The following is a 23599-nucleotide window of genomic DNA, read 5'->3' on the forward strand; positions in this document are numbered from 1 at the left end:
ATGACAAGGTTTCGAGATGGCTAGATGGAGGGGATGCAGTGGATGTGGTATACCTGGATTTCAGCAAGGCCTTTGACAAAGTGCCCCATGATATCCTGGTGGAGAAACTGAGGAGTTTTGGGATACACCAAAGCACTGTCCAGTGGATTAGGGCATGGTTGACTGACCGAAAGCAGAAGGTAACCATTAGTGGGGAATCATCAGGATGGCGGCCAGTGACAAGCGGGTCCCCCAGGGCTCTATCCTGGGGCCGATCCTGTTTAATCTTTTCATTAATGACATGGAAGAAGGGGTGAACAGTCTGCTGATCAAATTCACGGACGACACTAAAATTGGAGCAGTGGCCACAACTGAGGAGCAGGTACTCCAGATCCAAAAGGATCTGGACAGACTATGGAAGTGGGCAGGAGACAACAGGATGATGTTCAATGTGGATAAGTGCAAGGTCTTGCACTTGGGGCATAGGAATAGGTGTCATAAGTACAGGTTAGGTGACAAGTGGCTGGAGAGCAGCATTTGTGAAAGGGATCTCGGGGTACTGGTTGATTGCAAGCTAAACATGAGTCAGCAGTGTGATGCGGTGGTCAAGAGAGCAAACGCCACCCTTGGTTGCATAGCCAGAAGTGTGGCTTCTAGATCAAGAGAGGTATTACTGCCACTCTACACGACTGGTGTGCCCACAACTGGAGTATTGTGCTCAGTTTTGGGCTCCTCATTACAGAAAGGATATAGCCAGGTTAGAGTCAGTGCAGTGTAGGGCCACAAGGTTGGTGGCCGGTTTGCAGGGGATGCCGTATGAAGCGAGACTGAGGGAACTGGGTCTCTTCAGCCTGGAGAAGAGGAGACGCAGAGGGGATCTGTTGGCAACATACAGGTATGTGAGGGGATGTCACATGGAGGTGGGTAGAGATCTGTTCTCCCCTGCAGAGGAAGGCAGGACGCACTCCAATGGAGCAAAGCTCAGGGAACCAAGGTTCAATTTGGATGCCAGGAAGCATTTCCTGACAGTCAGGACCCCGAGGGTGTGGAATGGGCTTCCACGAGAGGTCGTTGAGGCCCCATCGGTGCGGGTGTTCAAGGATAGGCTGGACGTCCACATGATGGGCATGTCATGAGTGGAGCTGGCTGGAGCCAGGGGTCAGACTAGATGGCCCGGGAGGTCCCTTCTGACTTGCTCTGTTTCTATGTTTCTATGAACATCTGGGCCAAAACATGGTGCTTTACAGTCAAGTGAGAAGAAGTCTATCAATGGCCAGTAGCCTGGCTATGAGCTACCTCCATTATCAAAGGTGGCATGTTTGCATTCACTAGTTGCTGAAGATCTTGGGCAGGCAACTGTTGTACCCATCATGCTTGAGATCTTGTGGGCATCCACTTTGCCTCTGGTCAAATGGAGTGCTGGACTGGATGGACCATTGGTCTGATACAGCATGACTTTTCTTATATTCTTATGATCTTAACGTTGGATAGAATTGCTTGGTGTGGAAATAGCATTAACCCATGGTTTATTTAACTCATGGATAATTGAAGTCTGGGTGGAGTGTGAATCAGCTGGGCAAACACACCACAGCTTATTAATTAGGCAGTCCAGAAAACAAAGCCATTTTTTATTTTTGGGCTGTGAACTCAAATTCATCAGCATTAATAATTTTATGTATTATTACTTTATATACCATGCAGTAATAGAAGCTCACTTGTGATTCTCAAAATTACAACCACAAATATAAGCATAATATGAAATTTTTAATAAAATAAGATTTTATCTTACTGTAACAGTTACAGTAAGAGACAAGACCTTAGAAAAATAGCTAAAATAAATTACTCATTATACATTGTCAAATGCCTGGGAATAGAGGCATTAATCCAGAGTCAGGACAGTGACAGTATCATTATCATATTCTGCCTATTCCCAATACTGAGACTCAAGCTGGCTTACAACATTATAAACTTACACACTTAAAGCATTAAAAGAAATGTTCAAAAGTTAAAGTGGTAAATCAGGTAGGGTATAGAAAATAACCAAAATCAAGTAATAGCAACAATATAGACAATGGAACCAGTCCAGCACAATTTCACAGGTCCAGACTATTCCCAAAGGCCTCCTGGAACAGAAAAGTGTTTGCTGGCCTCTGAAAGCTTAGTAGGGGAAACACCAGTCCAGCCTCCCTCTCCCATACTCCCTCCAAGTGTGCATGGGAAGGAGATGGGACCAAGAGAAAGGTCTCTGCTGAAGATCTCAGATTATGGGCAGGCTCATAAGACAAAACAGTCTTTCAGATAGCCTGGACCTAAGCTGTTATAGTGTTTTATAGGTCACAACCAGTACTGGAATTGTGCCCAGAAACAGACTGGAGCCAGTAAACCTGTTTTAGCAAAGGCTTTATGTGCTTCCTGCAGCCAGCGCCAGTCAACATCTTCCAATAGCTCTTTGAACCAGCTGGCATTTCCAAGCACTCTTGAGAGGCAGTTCCATGCCAAGCTTGTCAGAGTAATCCAAACTTTCTTTGGATATTGGATCCATAATCAGGAGGCTACTAATTAGAACCTCCTTCTCCACATTATTAATCTGGCTAGTACATTTTGAACATGCTGCAGCTTCTGAAATGTCTTCAAGGTCGCTGCCATTTCACATACACTGCAGTAATGTAACCTGAAGGTTACCATGACATAGACTGCCAAAGTCAGATTTTCCCCGTCCAAACAGGGATATTAGCTGTATCACCAACTGAAGGTAGTAGAAGGTACTATTTTCTGTGGAAGTCACATGAACGTCAAGTGACACAGATTGCTCAAGAAGAATCCCTGTTATGAACTTGCTTCCTGAAGGGGCATAAAATTCCTGTGCAGCAATATGAACACTATCTTTCCACCCATGTGTTGCTACATGGAAACCTTGAGTTGTGGGTTGTTCCCTTGGTTGCTACAGAGGTGATGAGCAAGGGCAGTCAAAAACCCAGCAATTCTATATGCCAGCACTAAAGCATTGCAAAGCAGGTGAAAGAGGAGGAGGAGGAAACAGACCTGTGCCATACTCTGGGTAGGGCAAGAAACCATGGATTAAAGCAATGATTAGCATTAAGTGCAAATCGAGTTAACCTGACAGAACTATTATGCCAATGAAGAAAATCTTATCAATTTATGAAGACCTGGCATCATTAAGATGAGCACCGAGAGAGCTTGTTTGTTTAAAATAAATGGACTGAAGAAAATACATAAGTATTGATATGCTTGTCTGTTTGACCACTAGAAGATTTACCTTGTCAAAACCTTTTATTCCTCCATGCAAACTGTTGGGTCCATTGTTGATGGGCAGCTGATACTCCTGTCCTTCTATGACACATTTCCCTCTGGCAATTCTATTGGCAACCCGTCCAACAACTGCTCCAAAATAGGGGTGCTTGTTGATGTATCCTAACAGAGAAGGGGAGAAAAAATACTGAAAGTCAATTTAACATTTCAAAACTTCAAATGAAGCTAACAAGGTATAGCAATTTAAAAACAGAATACAGAATGAAAGAAATACTGATTAAATCCCTACCTACACATACGTCACCCAGTAAATCCTGATTCAGCAACAAGGCTACCGGTGGGTTCCAGACTCTTCTATGTGAGGGTTTCCATTCATTCAATGGCAGAGACAGAAATTATCCAGCCTTGGAAATCAATAGAGTTGTGGACCATGCTACCATGTAGTGCAGAGGCTGAATCAGGTGTAGGCAACATGCCGTCCACAGACACTGATGCACCTCCAGATACCTTTCCTGGTGCTCAGTAAAGTGTCTCACCCCTTCCACTTTTTAAAATATATACATCTACTTGCTGACATCTGGAATATGAAATTCACTTCTGACCCCAGAAGATTGCTTCTCCCTATCCACATACCCCTATCGTGTATCTGCTTACTGGCCTTTGTTCTAAACTCAGCATTCCTTCTGTTGTATCCTCATAGGGGTTGTTGCTCTAGCCCTTGCTAGATTCTTGTACAAACCTTATCCCATGAAAGTGCTCAGCCTACTGAGAGATTAAAAGATTCAGCTGAGATGTCTGAAATACCAGGCGAGACTTCTCAATCTCCATTCAATGCAGTGGCAACCAAGGAAGCCCAAAGAACCTGTTTCCCATTACAACAGGCACATGCAACTCACATTAGGCCTTGCCAGGATAGCCAAAGGTGAGAGACTATGGGAGTTGTAGGCCAAAACATCTGGACAGCCACAAGTTACCTATCCCTGTTTTACAATTTTGACTCAAACATAGCCCTTATAAAGGGCAGGTGGTCTTCATGTATTTCCCCATGCATAAGCACATAGAGGAGGGGGCAGGTTCATACATACCTTACTGGAACCACATGCAATAACTGGTTGTCCAGTGAAACTTTTGCAAAATGCTGCAAAATACAACTGCACACATACAGACAGCTGTTCTAGAGACATCAGTAAGGCCACTGGAAAGTAGGGCAAGCAGGGTGAAAGGTTTCAGTGGCTAGGAGAAGCAATAAGCCCCTGGCTGAGCTGTACCATTTCAGACTATGGACAGGTGATTCCCATGACTGAATGCTTCTCCATCCCAAGATACACATACACAGAAAATTATCATATCAGGTAAGTTTTTAGAGGAAAAAGGAAGCAAGGGATTTGGATTGGTGAAATCATGGTCCTCTCTACTCCCACTGCTGCTTTTCTCTGCACAGTTGCCTCCTACAAAACTGCATTTCCCCATCAGGAATATCTGTGTCTTCATATAATGGATATATACAGGTAAGGCTGAACACTACACATACATTTCCTTGGCCGTAAGTTCAATTAAATTCAGTGTGAATTACTTTTGAATTAATAAACATTAAGCCAGGTTGCAAGTTTCACTGCTTTCAAAGGGAATCTTTCCACATACAGATTGCTTTGATACAAGTCTAGGTGGCTGAAAAGCACTAACAGCTAAGCCAAGTTTTATTTTATATTTTGTATTGTTAAACTGTCTCAAGACTTCGGTAGTGGATGGTCTAAAAAAGTTTTAAATAAAATAAGTTTCTGAAAACACATTCTGGATTTAAGCCCCAGAGTTAAAGCTTGAACTCTCTATAACCTAAAAGTGCTTTAATAATCATCCTGTCAACTACCATAACTTTATGTTTTTTTTTTAAAGAGACAGCACTGAGAACAGATTGTGATGTAGTGTTACTTATATGTAGAAGTTCCTTTAAAATGCTAATTGAAACCTACCTTCCAAATGGTCAAAGCCCAGAACAATGTCTGAAAACTTTCCATCTCTGTCTTTAGTCTCCAAGGTGGTGATTATGCAGCCTAAAGATATGACTTCCATTTTAACTGAGTCTGATCTGAGCAGGATTTTTTCCACAGCCCCTCCGCCATGCGGCCATTCCCCGAAGTTATTTCTTTTCACTTCTGTCATAGCTTCCCCCTTAAACTGTATTTGCAGATAACGGGAGAAACCGCAACGGGCAGATAAAGAAATATCCAGCAACAACTCCAAAAGGACGAACGAATTTCGGCAAAATCAGATTCACGCGACACCTATCCGTCAGCTGATGTGTGAGCAACACTTTGGAGCGGAACCGCAACTCAGATTCTGTCGGCGCTTGCAGCCTAAGTCGGTGTCTCCTGAACACGACAGGACTTACGTGTGCACAAAATTACAATCTGCAGTTGTGAGTCTATGCACGCTCACTTGGGAGCAAGCCTTTTTAAAGTCACTGGGACCTAATTGAGAGTAGACACGCACGTAGACTACTTCCGCGATCCGAACGACTCCTGGTTCATTCAGCTGCAAGTGTCGCTTCACTGAATGGGGCTTGTTTCCACTGAAGTGCGCAGCCCCACCCTCTTTGCAAAAAAAAAATTGAGCCTGATTCGATATGTACTCGGAAGCAAGGTCCACTGCTTTGGATGTATTTATTCCTTAGTAACTGTTCCTAGAACTGCAGTGTTTAATTAACAACCATTAATTTACGAGATGCAAGGAAGCCAGATATGAGAGTCTGCAGACAGTATCGCGATAATACCGTCGAATTGCATCTTGGAACTTTTGGTTTTGACAGGTTCTTACATTTACACTAAAGTCTGATCCAACGCATGCTAAGAGCGACGTTTTCCCCAAGACTTGAAGTTAAGGGAGTGTCGGCGAGGGTGAATGAGGGATGAACCCCTTCATCTTTGACAAATGTGGACTTGAGATATATGCAACGACGTATAGTGATACGGTTTTTTTAAGCAGTTGATTTACGCATAAAATAATTCACATGAGCAAGCACAAGATTTCTTCCAGTACAGTTTAGTGATTAGGAGCATAACCCTATTCACGTTTAGAGAGAAAAAGGCCTACAACTCCCAGCATGCCTCCGCCAAGTCATGTTTTTTTTCGTCTAACTGTGCATAGGATAGAAAATAAAGCACTGTATTTGGAGTAGTCTGGTTATCCCCAGAACTGAATAAATCCTACTTCGTTCATGCCAAGACCGGGTCACACTGATTTTATCCCCCACATCGAAATAAAGACCACATGGCATATGACTTGATGATGTCACAATTCACCCTTGTGGAGAGTAGTGGATTCCCTCGACCTGCAGACAGGTCAAGCTCTCTCACTTTGTTCTTACGGCTCCCCCAGCCTGACACTTAGTTCCTGTTCGTGCGTTCCTGCTTTAAAAATGTATTACCCCTTCCTAGAACAAAATAGTGCTTATTTCCAACTAAACTGGTTGCACATCAGCGTAGGATGAGAAAACTCCATCTTATTCCAGCAATTGCCATGGCACTATAGCTTAAGTATGTTTCAAATGTAAAACTACACTTGAAACTACAAAACTACACTATGTTTTGAGTCTTTCTTTAATCAGAGGTAATAGAGGATTTTGTTTTTGCACATCAGAAATGTAGAAACAGTTGCAAAGGATAAGTTGTGTGCTTCACAACTGAATACAGATGGTAATTTTAAAGCTGCATACCTGCTGTAGGACCACTAAGTAAAGCGTCTATATTACTGTTCCTCTTATCAACTTCGTTCTCTACTTGACTGCCTTGCTGCCAGCTTCCTCCTTACTGCACCTCCAACCGCTCAGTGCAATTCCTGGCTTGCAGGTGCTTCTGTCCCCAACTGACCTTCCTGTGTAACTGCCCCAGCTCCTCCTCACTCCATTTCCATCCCAATCCCAATGGGATGTGCAGTTCAGGTCACACCTATTTGGTTGCTCATTCCAGACAGCTAACCAATAATCGGGCCATCTGCCTGCCACTGCCAACGTTGGTGTGGTGTAATTTCTGTCATTCTTCCTGGAATGTTTACTGAGCATTTCAAAATCTTAAAATATGGTGCATCTTTAAAGTGCTATAAAGAAATGAGAGGGTGATGTTTTAAGGATTATTCACAGCTGAGTTTATGGTATGGCAAGGCACAATGGATTAGAATTAATTCCTAAAAATGCAATAGATCATCTAGTTTATAACACACTGGAAGCATCCAACTCTTTATCAAGCTTCTGTTATGAAAGCAAAAATAAATCTAAAAGGTGCTGGCTAGCCAGGCTGATGGTTATCTAGAGGCAGAAGCCTACCATCCATGGCTGTTGGCATAGAGATAGCCTCAACGGACTGCAGACATGGGTCACAAACAATATAGACATTCTTGCCCTAGTGAGAGAGTCAGCAGACCAAGTCTTATCTCCAGCAACAGGGATCATCATAGCATGAAGGTGGTGGGACTGAATTACTGTAAGGGTCTGGGAAATGAAACTTCTTTGAAACCCCTCCCATTCATTATGAATAAAATGATAGGTGGGACCAACTATATAAAAGTAAAGGGGAAATAAGGCATGATGAACATATAAATTAAGGGTCTCTTATATGGCACTTGCAGGTAACATAAGTGTTCAAAAATGCATTTTACCCTATTTGTTTTCTTAAAATATGTAGATGAATTTGTGTATATCCATACTAAGGAATATAGATCAAATACTTCTTTCTAGCAACTGTACATCAGCTTCAACAGAAGTGGGCCAAATACCCAATTAAGCATCCATCTATATGCCACCCAAATATTGAAAGAGTTGTAAGTCCTCAGTCCATTCTATGACACTATTCCTCTTTCCAGTCTAGTAATATTTAGTTTTTGCAAAAAGAATCCATTTATGGTGACTATTTGTTAAGTTTCATGAAGCAGGTAAATAATCTAAACATGTGTATGTCAGTGAATTCCAGTACAAAATTTATTAGTCTGAGAACCTCCTCCGCAAAAGAAGCAACCACTGGACATTGCTAAAACAGATGTTTATAAGAAACATTAGTTGTTTTGCACTGCAGAGAATTAGCCAAATCAGATCATCCCTTATTAGACATTGTGGTGTCCAATAAGACACAGCCTAGGATTCATCAGTGCAGTAGACAGATGCCAAAGTAGTGATCCACTAATTAGGCATTGTGGTAATGTCCACAGCAGCTTCCCAAATTCCCTGATGTGCTTCTTGGTCCAAATAGGTTGGGGACCCCACCATAGATACTGAGCAAAATTATTTTAGTACTCTGAATTTGATTTATTTCTATGCAGTCCAATAGATGAAGCTCTCTGAGAAGTTCACAACATTTCCTGGAGCAGCACCAAAATGCTCTAGAACAGTGGTCTCAAACTCAACTTACCTGGGGGGGCCGCTGGAAGTAGAGTCTGGGTGAGGCTGGGCCACATCAAGGATTCCACCACAGTGGTTGTGGTGGGCGCTTTGAAGGCCGCAGGGCCCCTCCCCCGTCCCCCGCCCGTACCTTGGCTCATGAACTTAATCCATTCCAGGACTCTGGTCGTGACCCAAATTGGTTGTGAGTCAAGTTAAATTTCCCCATAAGGTTCAATGTAAATAAGGTTAATCTGTTCTGTAACTTTTTTTTAATCAGAAAAATGTGGAGCAAAATGACAACAACAAAGATTGCATCCATCTCCCCCCCCCCCCCCCACCCTGAGCACGAGCGCGGCCATTTCCCTGCCCCCCCCCCGTATGACCGTGATTGTGCCCGCCATCCCTGCACGTGCCCGTCATCCTGGCATGCTGGTGGGGAGGGGGAGAGACGAGCGCAATCACGGGTGCACTGAGGGGGAGAAACATAGAAACATAGCGAGTCAGAAGGGGCCTCCCAGGCCATCTAGTCTGACCCCTGGCTCCAGCCAGCTCTGCCCATGACATGCCCACCATGTGCATGTCCAGCCTATCTTTGAACGCCCTCACCAATGGGGCCTCAACGACCTCCCATGGAAAAACAGTGGTCATCTGTGCATTGACACGTATGGGCTCTGCAGCTGTGCAGTGCCTGCATTCGGGAAGATTTTCCTAGCTAAGCTCGGTATTTTTGGTGGGAGCCCTACGCCCTTCTCCCTAGTACAGTGGTACCTCAGTTCACAAACGCTTCTGTTCGTGAACAATTCAGAAAGTTCGGCAAAACTCCACATTGGGTGACGAACACTTCCCCACACCACTTCCCGCGGCTTTCTTGAGCTATCCCATCTGGGAGGGGGAGCAGGAGGCTGGAGAGGCGGGTGCGGGGCGGCTCCCCTGGCTGGGAGAGGGCCACAAGGAGGGAGGTAATGGCTGCTTTCTGCAGGCTGAGGCGAGGGACAGGGCCGCAGCCAGCCAAGCAGGGTGCCTCCTGCCTCTCCCCGCCGTGGGAGGAAGAAGATGGTGGCCGCTTGATGGCGGCGGCAGTTTGCCCTGAGAAGGCCGCGGCAGAGCTGTGGGAGTCGTGGCCCCACTCCCACTCCGCCTCGGCCTATCCGCCTCCGGGCTTGGCGAGGCAGCCACGGCTTGGCCTGCAGCCCAGGGACATGGCTCATATTTTTGTGGTTTTAAAAAATGGATTAACCTTATTACATTGAACGTTATAGGGAAATTTGATTCGGTTCGTGACCAATTCGGTTCATGACCAGAATCGTGGAATGAGTTAAATTCATGAACCGAGGTACCACTGTACCGTATAAATAAGCAGGGGCCCAGCCATTTTCCCTAGTTCAAAAGGAGACTAACATTTGGCCTTGGAACCATTGAGTGGCCCCAATCCCTGTCAAGCAGGCACTCAACTGCAGGAGCATTGACATGCATGAATGGCAACTCAGCAACAGAATGCATCTTCATGCTTTGCTTGCCTTCTATGGCTTTACTACAGGCCATTCCTCCACTCAGGCCTTCTATCATGAAATGGAGGCAAAATCCTCCACTCCTCTTAAGTCTCACATCATGGCACATTACATCATAAACTCTTCATAGCTGATACTCTGCCACAGGGTATCAGAAACCCCCTCGATGTTGCCTTGAAACCATCAGTGAGAAAGTCTTACCTAATCAAACGGCAGGCATTCACCACCATGTGTAAAGAGCATGGGGCACCATGATTGAGCAAATCCTCCAACCTCTGCACACACTTTTCCAAAAAGAGGCTAAAGCCCTCCTTGATCTGCTCAGAGACCAGCAGCCTAGGGTCATAAACTCCATATCCCCAGCCTATAAGCTGGCCAGCCTACAACTCTTGACCCATCCAAGAGTCCATTCCACATGAGTGACAATGATGCCCACAATGCTCCTCATGGGAATTTCTTTGCAGCACTTTTGCAGAGCAGTTACATGGTCCACATCTTCAATGTTTTGCAACCCCTACAGGCTAAACGTCCAGGCAAGGGCAGACTGCCCATTTGGCAGAGCAGTCCTACCCATGACCTTCCCGTGATGACACCATCCCACCATCCTCTTCAGGGTAGGCTTACTAGTTGCCCATATGAAGAATTGCCCATACGAGACCATGAAGGAAGTCAAGTTGCTTACTTGTGACTGTTGTTCTTCAATGGTCATCTGTGCATTTACACAACCTGCTCACCAGCCCCAGTAGGTGTCAAACCAAAGACAGCTAGACCCTCTGTGGAGAGCACAGGGCCTGACCCAGAGCAGTACAACATTCCCCCCTTTGTTCCTGGGACAGATAGGTGGTCTCAATGGAACTGAGGGGATGAATGGGAGCCCCTCCAATGGATGCAGGAACAGAAGGGAGCAGGGCTTTCAACCAAGCTGATGCTTGGCTCTAGAAACATCCCAACAACAGGCTCCACATAGGCACAGAGCTCATATGTGTAATTGCACAGATGACCATTCAAAGAATGACAGTTACAGGTAAGCAACCTGACTTTCACATTCGTCACATATTAAAGTTTTGTCTCTTACAGATGGAGCAATTTTGCTGATAAGCATCTATGTTGTTCCCTACATAAAATGGCAAGGAAGTGGGTTCATGCAAAATTTCTAACGCTGAAAAAATTAACATTCTAATCTATTCCTTTATTCATTTCAGAAAGGCTGTCATTTGATGCCTTTTGATCTAAGGAAATAGTAATGTGCTTAGTTGTGCTGTTTTCTATTCTCTTCCCTATATAGGTATGTTTAAGGTTCCATTGCTCACAGACTGAACCATAAGGACTCAGACTGAAACTTAAAAGGTGATTTACACAGTCATTGAAATCACTGTATCATTGCAAACTGCAGGTGGAGATGGTATCTTGAAGTACTCCATTGCATAAAAAGTTCTCTGTCAGTAGAATACAATGCAATATGGGCTGTTTCCTCTGATTTGTCTGTTTTTATGTGCAAGAAATTTTTGACACGGGGAGCATAAGAGAAAACATAAAACTTGACAGTTTATCATTATACAGCCCAGAGGCACTATATACAATTGGCTTAAAGCTGACACGGGCCCATATGTATCTGACTAAAGGCTGGGTACAGCAGATGTATTCAGGCACTGTTCCCCCCGCTCTCCTGGGACATGTTCCCTGTTCAGTTCTCTGGCCAGTATCCCAGGGGACACTGGTGCTGAAGCACTGAGAGAAGCACAAGAAATCGGCCCTTCTTCCCTGCTGCTCAGCGGAGATGCGCTGCAGTGGAGCAGTGAGAAGCGGGGCATGGGCCGTGGCAGGCAGAACGGGCCCACTGGCTAACCAATTTCTATTTTGTTTGGTGTGGGACAATTCTGCCTGTCAGTGCTATACATGTGGAGGGCGCTGATGGACAGATTGTCACTCTGCCCGACAGGTGAGCAGTGCTAATTGAGCTGTGAGTTGGTGAGGTTCTCTGACAACTACTCTCTGCAGGTGCAGATCCCTTATGTGTGACTTCACAGAGGCCATGAAGAACACCCTGATTTATTTATTTATTTAAAAGGCTTCTATGCCGCCCCATTCGTGGAAGCCTCAGGGCGGCTCACAATAATAAATAAACAAACACAGTATAAAACAATATAACATAATTTGAGTTGACCTGGCCCGGAAAATAAATAAATAAATAAATTACAATAACGTTTGAATAAAAAGGTCTTTGCCTGGTGCCGAAAAACAAATAAGGACGGCTGGACAGTGAATTTGTAGGATCCCATGAGCTTGCATTTGCAGTTTGTGAAAGGAATGGACTAAACCAGAATCTCAGTGCACTCAACCGTCTGCTCACATAAGCCTGCAGTCAAGATTGCTCCACTTTGTAAAACAGCAAGGGCCAAGTGATGATGCCACTGGGGTTTCATCATCACCCACATGGGGCTTGAGGAGGAGGTGGCAGCCAGAGTTCCTTGGCTAAAGTGGCCACCCTTCTTTGTCACCCAGAGACTTGTTATATATCTACACACATACATGGGTTGACTGTGGCTTAATGTGTTCCTTGGCTTCAGATGGCATGTTACGCCACAGAGGGCTTTTGTGGACTACCATCAAGTAAACTTGTTGAGGATGCAAAACTCCTCATCCCAAGCATCCTGAAATACACCAAAAAGCCTTGGTGGTAGAGAAAGCTGAAAGCTTATCATGGATGGTAATTTCGTATCACCTAAATTAAGAGCCAAATTAAACATGAGATGAGTGATTTGTGTTCAGATCTCTCCCTTTATCTTTGATTAAAAGCAGCTAACAGTGCTGCTGTCCCATTTAGATCAAATTGCAATGAATCAAATTAGACACCAAATTTAGCTAATAAATTGGTCACACTATTGCCTTTTGATTGAATGTGACATTCAATCACATTAGACCCCAACTTCTACTTAGATTTTAAAAATCTAAGATAGCAACACTAAATTGAAAGATAATACACCAACATTGGAATATGATTATATAGCAAATGCCTGGGAAAATCCTGGCATCAAATCCTTGCACTCACTTGCAGGTGACAAGTGAGCCTCCCCAAACATTCCTGGGTCAAGGAATGCCATCATGGAAAAGGCTTTACATGGTTAACCCATGATTAAGAACGGAGCACCCAGGACTCCACTGATAAGTTCGTATGGGAATAGGAGGTCCTTCTGATGTACCATAGAATATTAAAAACAAACTGAGCAGAGGTAGTCAGAGATGAGGAAAGGAGACTCTTGTGAAACCAAGGTTTAAGATCTGGTGTTCTGAAATTGTTGCTACCAATGTCACAATGTAATATCTGATGTTGCAACCAACATGAACTAGAATGCACTTAGAAGAAATTACTTGCAGTTAAGATTATTCATTTCCATGGATGCCCAGGAAACGACTAGGTTGCACCAGAATGTTTTGCCTGAACAGAGGAGTGGATTAGGTTTTAGGGGTTGCTATCATTCCTCTTATGTGCCATCAAGTTGTTTCCAACTAGTTGCTCTTCCTTTTCTTCTTCTGCCTTTGAATTTTCCTAGCATGACTGTCTTCTCCAGTGAGTCTTGACGCCGCCTTCATGGTCTCTGTGCATCACACATGTGGGCTCTGTGCCTGCATGGAACCTAGCTTTAGTGTTGTCATTTTTATTTGGAAAGTTCTGGCTTGATTTGATCTAGAACCCACTTGTTCATTTTTCTGTCAGTCCAGGGTATTCACAAAGCTTGCCTCTAGCACCATGTTTTCAACTCATCAATTTTCTTCCTTAAGTTTTTTCACTGTCTAGCTTTCACACCCATACATAGTGATTGGGAATACAGTAGTCTGATCTTTGCCTTGGTCTCCAGTAAAACATATTGTTACACTTGATTACCTTTTCTTGTTCCTTCACTGCATCCTTCCAGGTCTGTGGCAAGGGGGTTTGAGAGTGTCTGAGAAGGCCAGAGCAATGCTGCCAGAAAGCCAGACTGTTTCATTAAGCTGGTCTTCTAGCAGGGCTATCCAAGGCAGAAAGGTAGAAACACCAAACTAAGATGTATCGACCTTCTTCAAAAGCAATGGGTATATCAGCAAAAGGGAATGGGTATCTCTAATGGTAAAGAGGACAGAGAAACTTCTGAAGGGTCGCTACAGAGCCGTAGTTGTAGTTGAAGGTAACACTGGGGGAGGATCTTTCACAGTGGCAGTGACGTTCAAGCTAATTCTGGTTAGCACTGCATAGATCATGGGTCCTCAAACTATGGCCTCCGGGCCAAATCCGGCCTGCCATGCTCATTTATCTGGCCCACCTCAGAGGTTCTGGACTCTCCGCGCCCACCGTCACTGCTGCCTGCCTCGCCGCCCGCGCACTTGCCGCCACCTCACCGCATGTGCCCACCGCTGCCGTGCCACCTGCATGCCCGCCCGCCCGCCACCGCCGCCTTTCAACTGGCCCCTTGTTGAAAAAGTCTGAGGACCCCTGACATAGATTAAGACAATGGTAAACCACTTCTGATTTATCTTACCTTGAAAACCCTACGGTGAAGCAATCCAAAATTAGATAAGCAACAGTGCTAGAAGATGAGGTTTCAAGGTCAGAAGGCACTCAATTAGCTACTAGGAAATAGCAAAGGACAAGTACAAATGGTGCTGTTTCTAATGACACAACTGGATCAAAGCTGAAATGAAGTCTAGTGGCTGGCATGCTGACTGAAAGGAAAGTCTGATGCTACGTAACATGTACAATTCGAACATGAGAAGTATAGCTCAAGGTCCTTTTCATATCTTTACTTGTACACAAAATGCCCTAATTTTTGCCTTTAAAGATTCTTAACACAGTAGATATTCCATAACAATTCTATGGATTCAAAATAACATATCCACTTGAACCATCTTACGAAAGAGTAATGGGGCATGGAAGCTTATTTCGACTTCAGACTGAACACTTTGAACAGCCTATTTCTAGAAGTACAAATAAAATTGGTGGAATCATTGCAAGCAAATAGGTCCATGATTGAAGGGCCCATTGATTAAGCTGAGTAGGTGGTAGAAGTATCATACAAGGTAGTACAGCAGAAATTAAGAAATTAAAAGAATATACCAATACTTCAGGGCTGATTCTCTTGCAGCAGAGTTTGGAAAGCAAATTATGAGTTTAAATTTACTTCTGAAATTTTTTTTAAGAAGTAGCACCATTTGGAGTATGTTTCAAGCAGGCAAAATGTTTGGACTGGCCCTAAAGTGCTCTATCAATGAGTAATAAAATCATAATATTCAGATGGGGAACAAAAATAATAATTAGGCAAACTGAGTGTTTAACTGATGATAGATATTTTGTACTTCAACAAAAAAAATCACAAATCTCAAGGAAAGAAAACACTGCTTTGGTGGATAGTTAGAGCAACATAAAAAAGAAAGATTGTACTGCATGCAGCAGCAAACCCAAGGTAATAGGTGGTTTGGAGGTGGTTGAGGCCCCATCAGTGAGGGTGTTCAAGGAAAGATTGGACAACCACATGTTGGGGATTACATGAGCATAGCCAGCTGGAACCGGGGGTCAGACTAGATGGCTGGGGAGACCCCTTCTGACTCTCTTTGTTTGTTTCTAATAGCTGCATATTAACATTTGTTAACATACTCCCTGCCCCACAGAAGAATCCTAGGAGATTTTACTCAACAATTAAGTATTTAGTAGGGAGGTTACTCCCAGGTAAGTGTACAGAAGAGGGCTTATTCCTAGGCAAGTGTACACAAGCTGAGCCTCAGGTTGGTTTCCAGTATTTGACTATTATTTGAATAATCCCGGCGCACTCCAGCACCATAAGCATGACTGAATCTGGCATTGTCTCAGTGACTCACATGATCTCTCTCCGTTCTGCATTTACTTTCAGCCAGGTTGCATGTGGCAGACATGCAGCAAGAACAGCTGCGACCTCAGGCAAATGAATCAACGTCAGACTGGGTTTGCATGGTGCTCGAAGCCATCAGATGGCATCCTAAGCCAGCATGTTGTCCAAATCCAGATGGCATGCTAAAGTCACAGTCCAGCTGAAAGGCTACGGACCCTTGATAAGAGCGGCAAAAAAGGGTTGCTGTTCTAACTAAGGCACTCTGGCCAGTGACAGCCAGCAAAAAACTCAGAGAGCACCTTGAGGCTTTCATTAGCTTCCGCCCATTCTCCTGGCACTGGCAGGAGCACAGGGGGAAGCTGAAAGGCTCTGCCACTCAGGCTCTGTTAGGGAAATGGGGAGATGGCAAGGGAGGGGCTGTTCAGCTTTGCTTCTTCTCCAGAGAGTGAAGCCAAATGGCTGGATCCCACTTTCACTGCTAAAGGTTAGACTAAGCAGGCCAGACCGAGTCTCTCAGCTTGCCTTCCCCAAGAGGAAAGCAAGCAGAGAGGCTCAGTGCCCACTGCCCCGTCCCTCCCTCCTTGCTGGCACTGCTTGACAGTGTCAGGAGAAGGATGTGGAAATGAGGTGGGAGGAACAGGAGAATGTGACTTCTCTCCCCCATGCCAGGCAGTGCAAGCATCTTACAATGGTGTTGACCAGCAGGGATGAGGGCTGCTTTCACCACCCGGCCTCCTGCGAGGGAGACCAGGAGGGGGAAAACACTTTCTGCCTCATTTGCCGCTTCCTTCCCAAGCCCATGCGGCATGTGAGGCAAACAGCAGTGCAACTAGTGCCTGCCCCACACCGCTTCCCAAGCCCTTCTCAGAACCTGAGAAAGGGCACACAGCAGACACAACTCAATTCTCTGCCCTCGTCAAAGGTGGGGGATTATGGGTGGAGGTGGCACATTCCTTCAGCAGAGACAGCTGGACTGGCAGGGTGATCAGGACAATTGCAGCTGCGCCTGGTCCCGCTGCCACCCGTTTCTTCACCTCATACACTTGTCAAAGGGATGCTTTTGCAGCTGTCATCTCTGCTCCCCTCAGTGTTTCCATCATGTTGCCTGGGATACTGGATGGAGGACTGATGCAGATGGGAGGCAATATCTAAGGACCCCTACTGTGCACTGTGGTTAGCGGTTACATATTCACCCTGGTCTTAAAATGTCACCAAAACTTGCTGGGGGCGGGGTGGAGAGAGAGAGAGGGAGAGAGAAAATATGTAAGCAAGTTGTGGAATACCAGTTCGTTGACCCCCACCTTAATCCCCACATAGACTTGACCTTCATATGAGGAAGAGAAACAAGAGTAAACCTTACTAAGCCCCACAGAGATAGTCCAAATGTGTCTAGGGCCAAATTAGACCTGATGTTAAATGTGTAGCTAATGTACTTTAAAAAATGCAGGTAGCTGCTGCTGGGAGAACTTCCCACTAGGTATGACCAAACCTCCTGGAAGTGTCGCAGCAACAATTCCCAGCAAATGCCAAATTGACACAAAGAAATAGGACAGAGAGAGTATGTTTTTTCTTTCATGGAACTCACATTACTCTCTGTAATTTCCAATACTCTCTCATATGCAAAAGTACATCGTCTCTGTAAAATGCTTCCTTGAAACAATTCCATCTGTTCAGAGAAATGGCTAGTGAAAAGCAATTACTGTACAGTGAGTTCATCCTAAGCATTTTTGCTTTGAAGTAGGTCCCCTCTAATTCAATGGGACTTATGCCAAATAATCAAACGTCAGATTACAGCCTTAGATTTCTACTTTATAATTTAAGCACCTGTATTAAAGATTACCAAGTTGTTCTGCTTATTACTTTGACTTTAAATAGTGCTACCATACAGACTCAAACTAGACACAAACTGTTTTCCTCTTGAAGAGTTGATAGGTATGCTAAGAACTGAGACAATGGAACTTGATAAGAACATGCTTTGTTCTGGCTATGGGGATGAGTACTGCTTAAGTAAGTATGTGGTTATACTTCAATGAGTGTATTTCCTTTCTAACTGAAGGGTAATGAGATGAAACCATATGCAAAACCCAAAACCACTTGTGTAACACAATTCAGAAAAAGCTTGTTAGACAGGTCTGGATACATAACCCTTTCTGAAAATTGAAGTACCACCTTGGTATAAAGGTGGTTCATTCTAGGATAGAATCTTTCAATTCAAGATTATAGAGTTAGAGAATTTGATCTATCAGCTTGTTGATATAAATCTGTTCAGAATTTGTCTTAATTTAACATAGCTTGACCTAACCACATCCTGTGTATCCCATCAGCCAAGATGGGGATAATGTCAAGGTCAGAACTGAAGGGCTAGAAACAAAATGCAAGTTTTGGAAAGACGCTCCAAGTCCAAATGAGCAATATTAAGTTGTACTGTTTTCTCCTCTTGAAAAGTGGAATCTAGATTAGAATGAAAACAAAATTAGTATTCCAGACCTATTATTTAAAGATTTTAACAGCTTCCCTGCACAAGTTTCTTCACCATATCTAGTCCTTAAAATCTAACCATGTTTTGTCATGTACCATGTAAATTTCATTTAATATTGTTGATAACCACATTGGTAAGTCTGTGTAAATTGCCTTACATGGAAGTAAAATGGATGCCACAATGAATCAATAATGGCGCTTTTCTGTATGCCTTCTTGCTGTTCTCACAGCATGATTGTAAAACTACAGACAACTACAAGAAAACAAGCCTGTTATATGAATTGTTACCAGAGAGGAGAACTTTGAAAACGGGCAGCACGAATGCTGCCAGTTCACCAGTGATAAATGTGGAAATAGCAGAAACTAATACTAGTTCAGTGGGAAATTAGCAGTTGCTAGCGCAAACTTACAAATTAGCACTTCTGCAATGGGACAAGTCAGCAGAATTGCCCTCTGCAAGATCCACTAATTTGTTCTATTTGGGAAGTGCTAATTTGGATTTTCTGGTTGCACTAGGGTTTTATTCATTTCTGCTACTGCTGGGGCACTTTCCGTGGGAAGGAATCAAATATTTTCAGCCTGTGTGCAGAAGTAATATTAATTACTCAGAAAAGTAAAAGCAATAACAATGCTGGGACAGAATCAAGGAAGAGTTAACAATATGAGAGAAGTGGGGGAGGGAATAAAAGACTTCTTTAATGCCTGCCTGCCTGCCTGCCTGCTGTCCAGGATGAACTGGTCCCTAAATCGTGAACCAGGAGGACTTAAAACAGAGTGTGAAAGCTGTGGTTTATTTTTATGCTTTGCATGTTTATACTGCCTTTTATAAAAATGCTGTTATGATAAAATAATTAACATAATAAAAATAACCATAATATAAAATAAATAAAATTATACTAACAGATGCTCTTTTATTATTTTTGTAAATCATAAAAAGCTTAAAATAAAGAATATGGCACTTAACCCTCTCTAAAAATTGAACTACCACTTTGGTAGAAAGAGGGCTCATTTTAGTACAGAATCTTTTAATTCCAGATTGTACAGTTAAAGAATGTAGAGAGTTAGATCAATCAACTTGATATAATTCTGTTCAGAATTTGACTTAATTTAAACATAGCCTGATCTGACCACATCCCATGTATCCCATTAGCCAAGATGGGGATAACCCCAGGATCAGAACTGGATGACAATTTTTTGTTGCACTAAATTAGGACCTGAAGAAATCTGTGGGCAGATGGACTTTGAAGAAGCAGCTACAGATTTGGTTGGGCCAAACTTTTTATTTTTCTATGCGGATTTAAAAACTACAAATACATGAAATGTTATACATCCACTGCAATGAATGCAATTGAAATGCACTTATACACAAATTTCCAGCAATTATACGCAAGCTTCAACAAAAGTGGAGTGGATATCCAAATAAGTGTGACACCTGCATGCCATCACCTATGCCAAGTATCTAAAGACAAAAGTAGCTTTGTTTGCCCAGATAAGTAATAATTTCCAAGCAGCTCTGAAACTGGTGATTTGCTAAAATGCTACAAGTTTTAATATTTTCAAACAGCATCATTTTGGATTAGTTGAATAACTGGATAAAGCACCAAATTTATTTAGAATCTACAATGGAGTTCAAAAATAAATAAATGATCCTCATTGTAAAGAATAATCTCAAATTCTAAACAATCATGCACAAATCCATAAATTTTACCTTTCTATTTAGTAGCACAAGCCAGAAGTTCCAACATAACTATAAATGATAGTTAACTGTCTGGTTACTCTTACAAGTGTTACAATACTGGAAACAGCCTATTAAATACAACTTTATCTCTCTAAAATGAATATGAAATTCTAATTTATCTCAAACATTCTAAAGGAAAGCCAAATTTAGATAAAGAAGGAAAAACAAATTACCAGTGAATATTATCAAATGCTTTTTCAGCTGCCAAACGGTAAACTGGCAGCTGGGTATGTTCCATCACCATTTAAAGCTGTCTGATGTATGATTAATCAGCCCCCTGCCTATGTTTGACTAAACTCAGCTGATCTGTTCAGATCAGTGCTGCAGTAATTCCCTGAAGTCTATCAGCTACAATACCAATTAACATTTTAACATCTTCATTAATTAACAGAATAGGCAAATATTAGCACAATGGCTACAATGTTTGCCAAGGCTAGAGATCACTGTGCTGTGAACTTCTTTAATGAAGACTGCAGCCAGATTAAAAATATGGTTACACAAACAATGTCATTTTTGAATATCAAAATGTTTTATACCATTCAGTTAGATACCCATCTGAGCGAGCTAATTTCCCAGTATTCATACGTGTAACTGTGTTCATAATTTCCTCTGTATCCAATGGAGGTGAAAATAACTGCCATTGTGAAGATTCCAAACATTGTGAAGATCAAATTTTACGTTAAATCACATATGCAACTGGGGATTTCCATCACCACAAGAAATACAACAATATAATAGTATTAAGATGAAATCAGGCTGTGGCAAAATCAAGTAGTTTTGCCCTCTCTAGATTTAAAAATCTCTATATGCATGCTTTGAGTTTTGAACAAATAGTTTATTTTGGGTCACTTCCAAATATGAATCTTTCTGAAAATTCTATCATCTCAGCAATAAATCAATGTGGTTTAGAATGCTAGTACTGGACTAGACTGCGGAGACTTGAGTTCAAATTCTCATTTGACCATGAAGCACAGCTGGAATTTGGGCCAATTACTGACTCTAATCCTAGCCCCGCTCACAGGATTTTCAAGATGACAAAGTTGCAAGGATTACATGGCCACTTGGGCTCTTGAAGCAAAAGATGGTGCATAATTGTTATAAACAAACAAAAATTTCCTTTGTCCATACTGAAGAAGCATGGCCATCTTTCCTCAGTCAGGTAACCTGCTTGCATTTCATTAAAAGACAGATAGCTGACCACTGTTTGAGGCAGCACTCTAGACTAGGTGAACATCAGTCTGAGCTAGCAAGTCAATTCTTGTACTATTTTTAAAGCAGCAATTTATGGCGCTTGCAATCTAAGCATTCCACACTGAAATCACTTATCAAGGGGTTCATGATCAGTATATTAGTCTTAAAGCTTGTAAAATATAATCACATACAACAAGGAGTGGGGAGAAAAAGAGTATGAACAAGAGTTTTAAAAAATCCTTCGTACTGTTATGTCCTATACATAGTGGAGAGCTATTTAAATTCTAGGTGAGTTTGCTCGGAAGAAACATTTTGTATTCAACAGTACTTTTCTGAGTGTTGAGAGGTTTGCAGATTTCATTAAATTAGGTCAAGTTTGACATAAAAGGGTTGCAACAAAAAGCCACAGGACTGAAGAATCATAATCAGACTATATTTTGCACCTAGCATGATGGCCTAATGCAGGGGTGGGCAATTAATTTTCCTATGGGGCCACATGAGAAACTTTGACAGTTGTTAAGGGCCGGACCAACACACTTACAGCTCTGCTCAATATATATCTCTATAAAAATAGTAAATGAAACATTACAATAACACAATGAAAATGTGGAGCACAGAACAACACTATTTAATGAATATTCACAAAAACATTAACATTACATGAAAAGCAATAAATTCAATTTTACTTATATAGCGCAAATTTACAACATATGTAATCTCCCAGCGCTTAACATAGTAAGGTACAGACCTTACAAATTATAACAGAACAGAGAAACAGAAAACTCAACAATCCAAGTTGCCTTTGGATTCCCTATAAATGCATCCAGCTTAGTTTGTTTGCATTACCTCCGTTCTTTTGTTGTTGTTGTTCATTGAGAGAAATCCAGTCTGTTTTGGGCTTCAACAAGTGCACTGAAGTCAGGTTGAATATCTGTGGTGGATATGCGAAGAACAGCACCCAAGTGATCGTCACTTAGAGAGGATCTGTATCTGGATTTGTTGAACTTCTTCACTGAGAATGTTTGTTCACATATGTAAGTGGATCCAAAGAGAACCAACATCTTCTGAGCATGCCTCCTTTGGACAGCTCTCCTCTTTGAGAGAAGAATAAAAAGTCAGCAGTGATACTGACTTAAAGTGCTCGGCCAGCAGTTTATCAGACTGCAGATCAATGAGGTCAAGCTGGACATCGCGGGTGCAGTATTCACACTGCAGCTGAAGGGAGAGGAAATCATGTGCATTTCACTCTCAACTGTTTTGAAGTCTTCAAATTGTCTTGAAAATTCAGCATGCAGTGCCCCCAATATGGATGAGTACCTGTGGAGGTGATCAGCTGATGGTGTGACTTCCTTCAGTGTGGGCATGTGGGTAAGAATGTTGCCCTCCAATTGGCTTGAAAGAAATTTCAGCTTTCTCATAAAAGCTGTCACCAGGCTGTACATTTCATGTGCAAAGAGGCCCTTGCCTTGCAGCTTGGTAATTAGTTCATTTATCAGTGCAGTCACATCAACAGCAAAAGCAAGGTCTGCCATCCAGTCTGCATCTGAGAGCTCAGTGATGTCCCTGCCTTTCTTCTCACAAAACTCTTGAATCTCTGCTCTCAGATCCCATACTCTCTTAAGCACCTTGCGCAGGCTGAGCCATCTGACAGCTGTCTGGTAACCAAGGTCACCAGGTTCACTCTCATGCTCCTCCAAAAAGACAACAAACTGAGATTAAGTGCTCTTGCCCTGATGAAGTTAACTTTAGTTACAACATCAATCATGTGTTTGATGTTTAGCACTGACTTGCACAACACCTCCTGATGTATAATACAATGCAACAATATCAGTTTCTGCTCGGGGTTTATTTCAGTCACTTTATCTTGCATCCACTTCAAAAGTCCGACATTTTTCCCTGTCAAATTTGGACAGCCATCAGTTGTAACACCGACCAAATTCTCCCATTTTAGTCCCAGCTTGTTCATGCAGGTATGTACCTCTGTGAACAAATCACTCCCCGTCGTGGTCCCTTTCATCGGTCGCATAGCTGCCAGCTCCTCCGTCATCTCAAACTTTATAGTTAATCCACGTACAAAGATGGAGTAACTGGGCTGTGTCATGGACATCACAGCTCTCATCCAGAGCCAAGAAGAAAACGTCAAAATTGTCCATTTTGCTTTGCAGCTGAAGCTCCAGATTTTCTGCTATGCTCTCCACCCTCCTCGTTACGGTTCGCCTGGAAAGGGGCA

General features: G+C 42.8%; 1 protein-coding gene across 2 annotated transcripts in view; it reads right to left on the reverse strand.

The window, feature by feature from the left end:
* Positions 1 to 5945, reverse strand: part of GALM (galactose mutarotase) — a 14183-nt gene extending 8238 nt beyond the window's left edge. For both annotated transcript variants that reach the window (XM_044428788.1, XM_044428787.1), the window contains exons 1-2: positions 5220 to 5945; positions 3257 to 3411 (exon numbers count right to left, since the gene is read on the reverse strand). In XM_044428788.1, coding sequence (XP_044284723.1) covers positions 3257 to 3411; positions 5220 to 5409 — 345 coding nt within the window. In that variant the 5' untranslated portion in view covers positions 5410 to 5945. The remainder of the gene's footprint in view (positions 1 to 3256; positions 3412 to 5219) is intronic.
* Positions 5946 to 23599: the final 17654 nt, after the last annotated feature.

The sequence above is a fragment of the Varanus komodoensis genome, unplaced genomic scaffold, assembly GCF_004798865.1.
Source record: "Varanus komodoensis strain SLA01 unplaced genomic scaffold, ASM479886v1 scaffold2, whole genome shotgun sequence".
NCBI lineage: Eukaryota > Metazoa > Chordata > Lepidosauria > Squamata > Varanidae > Varanus > Varanus komodoensis.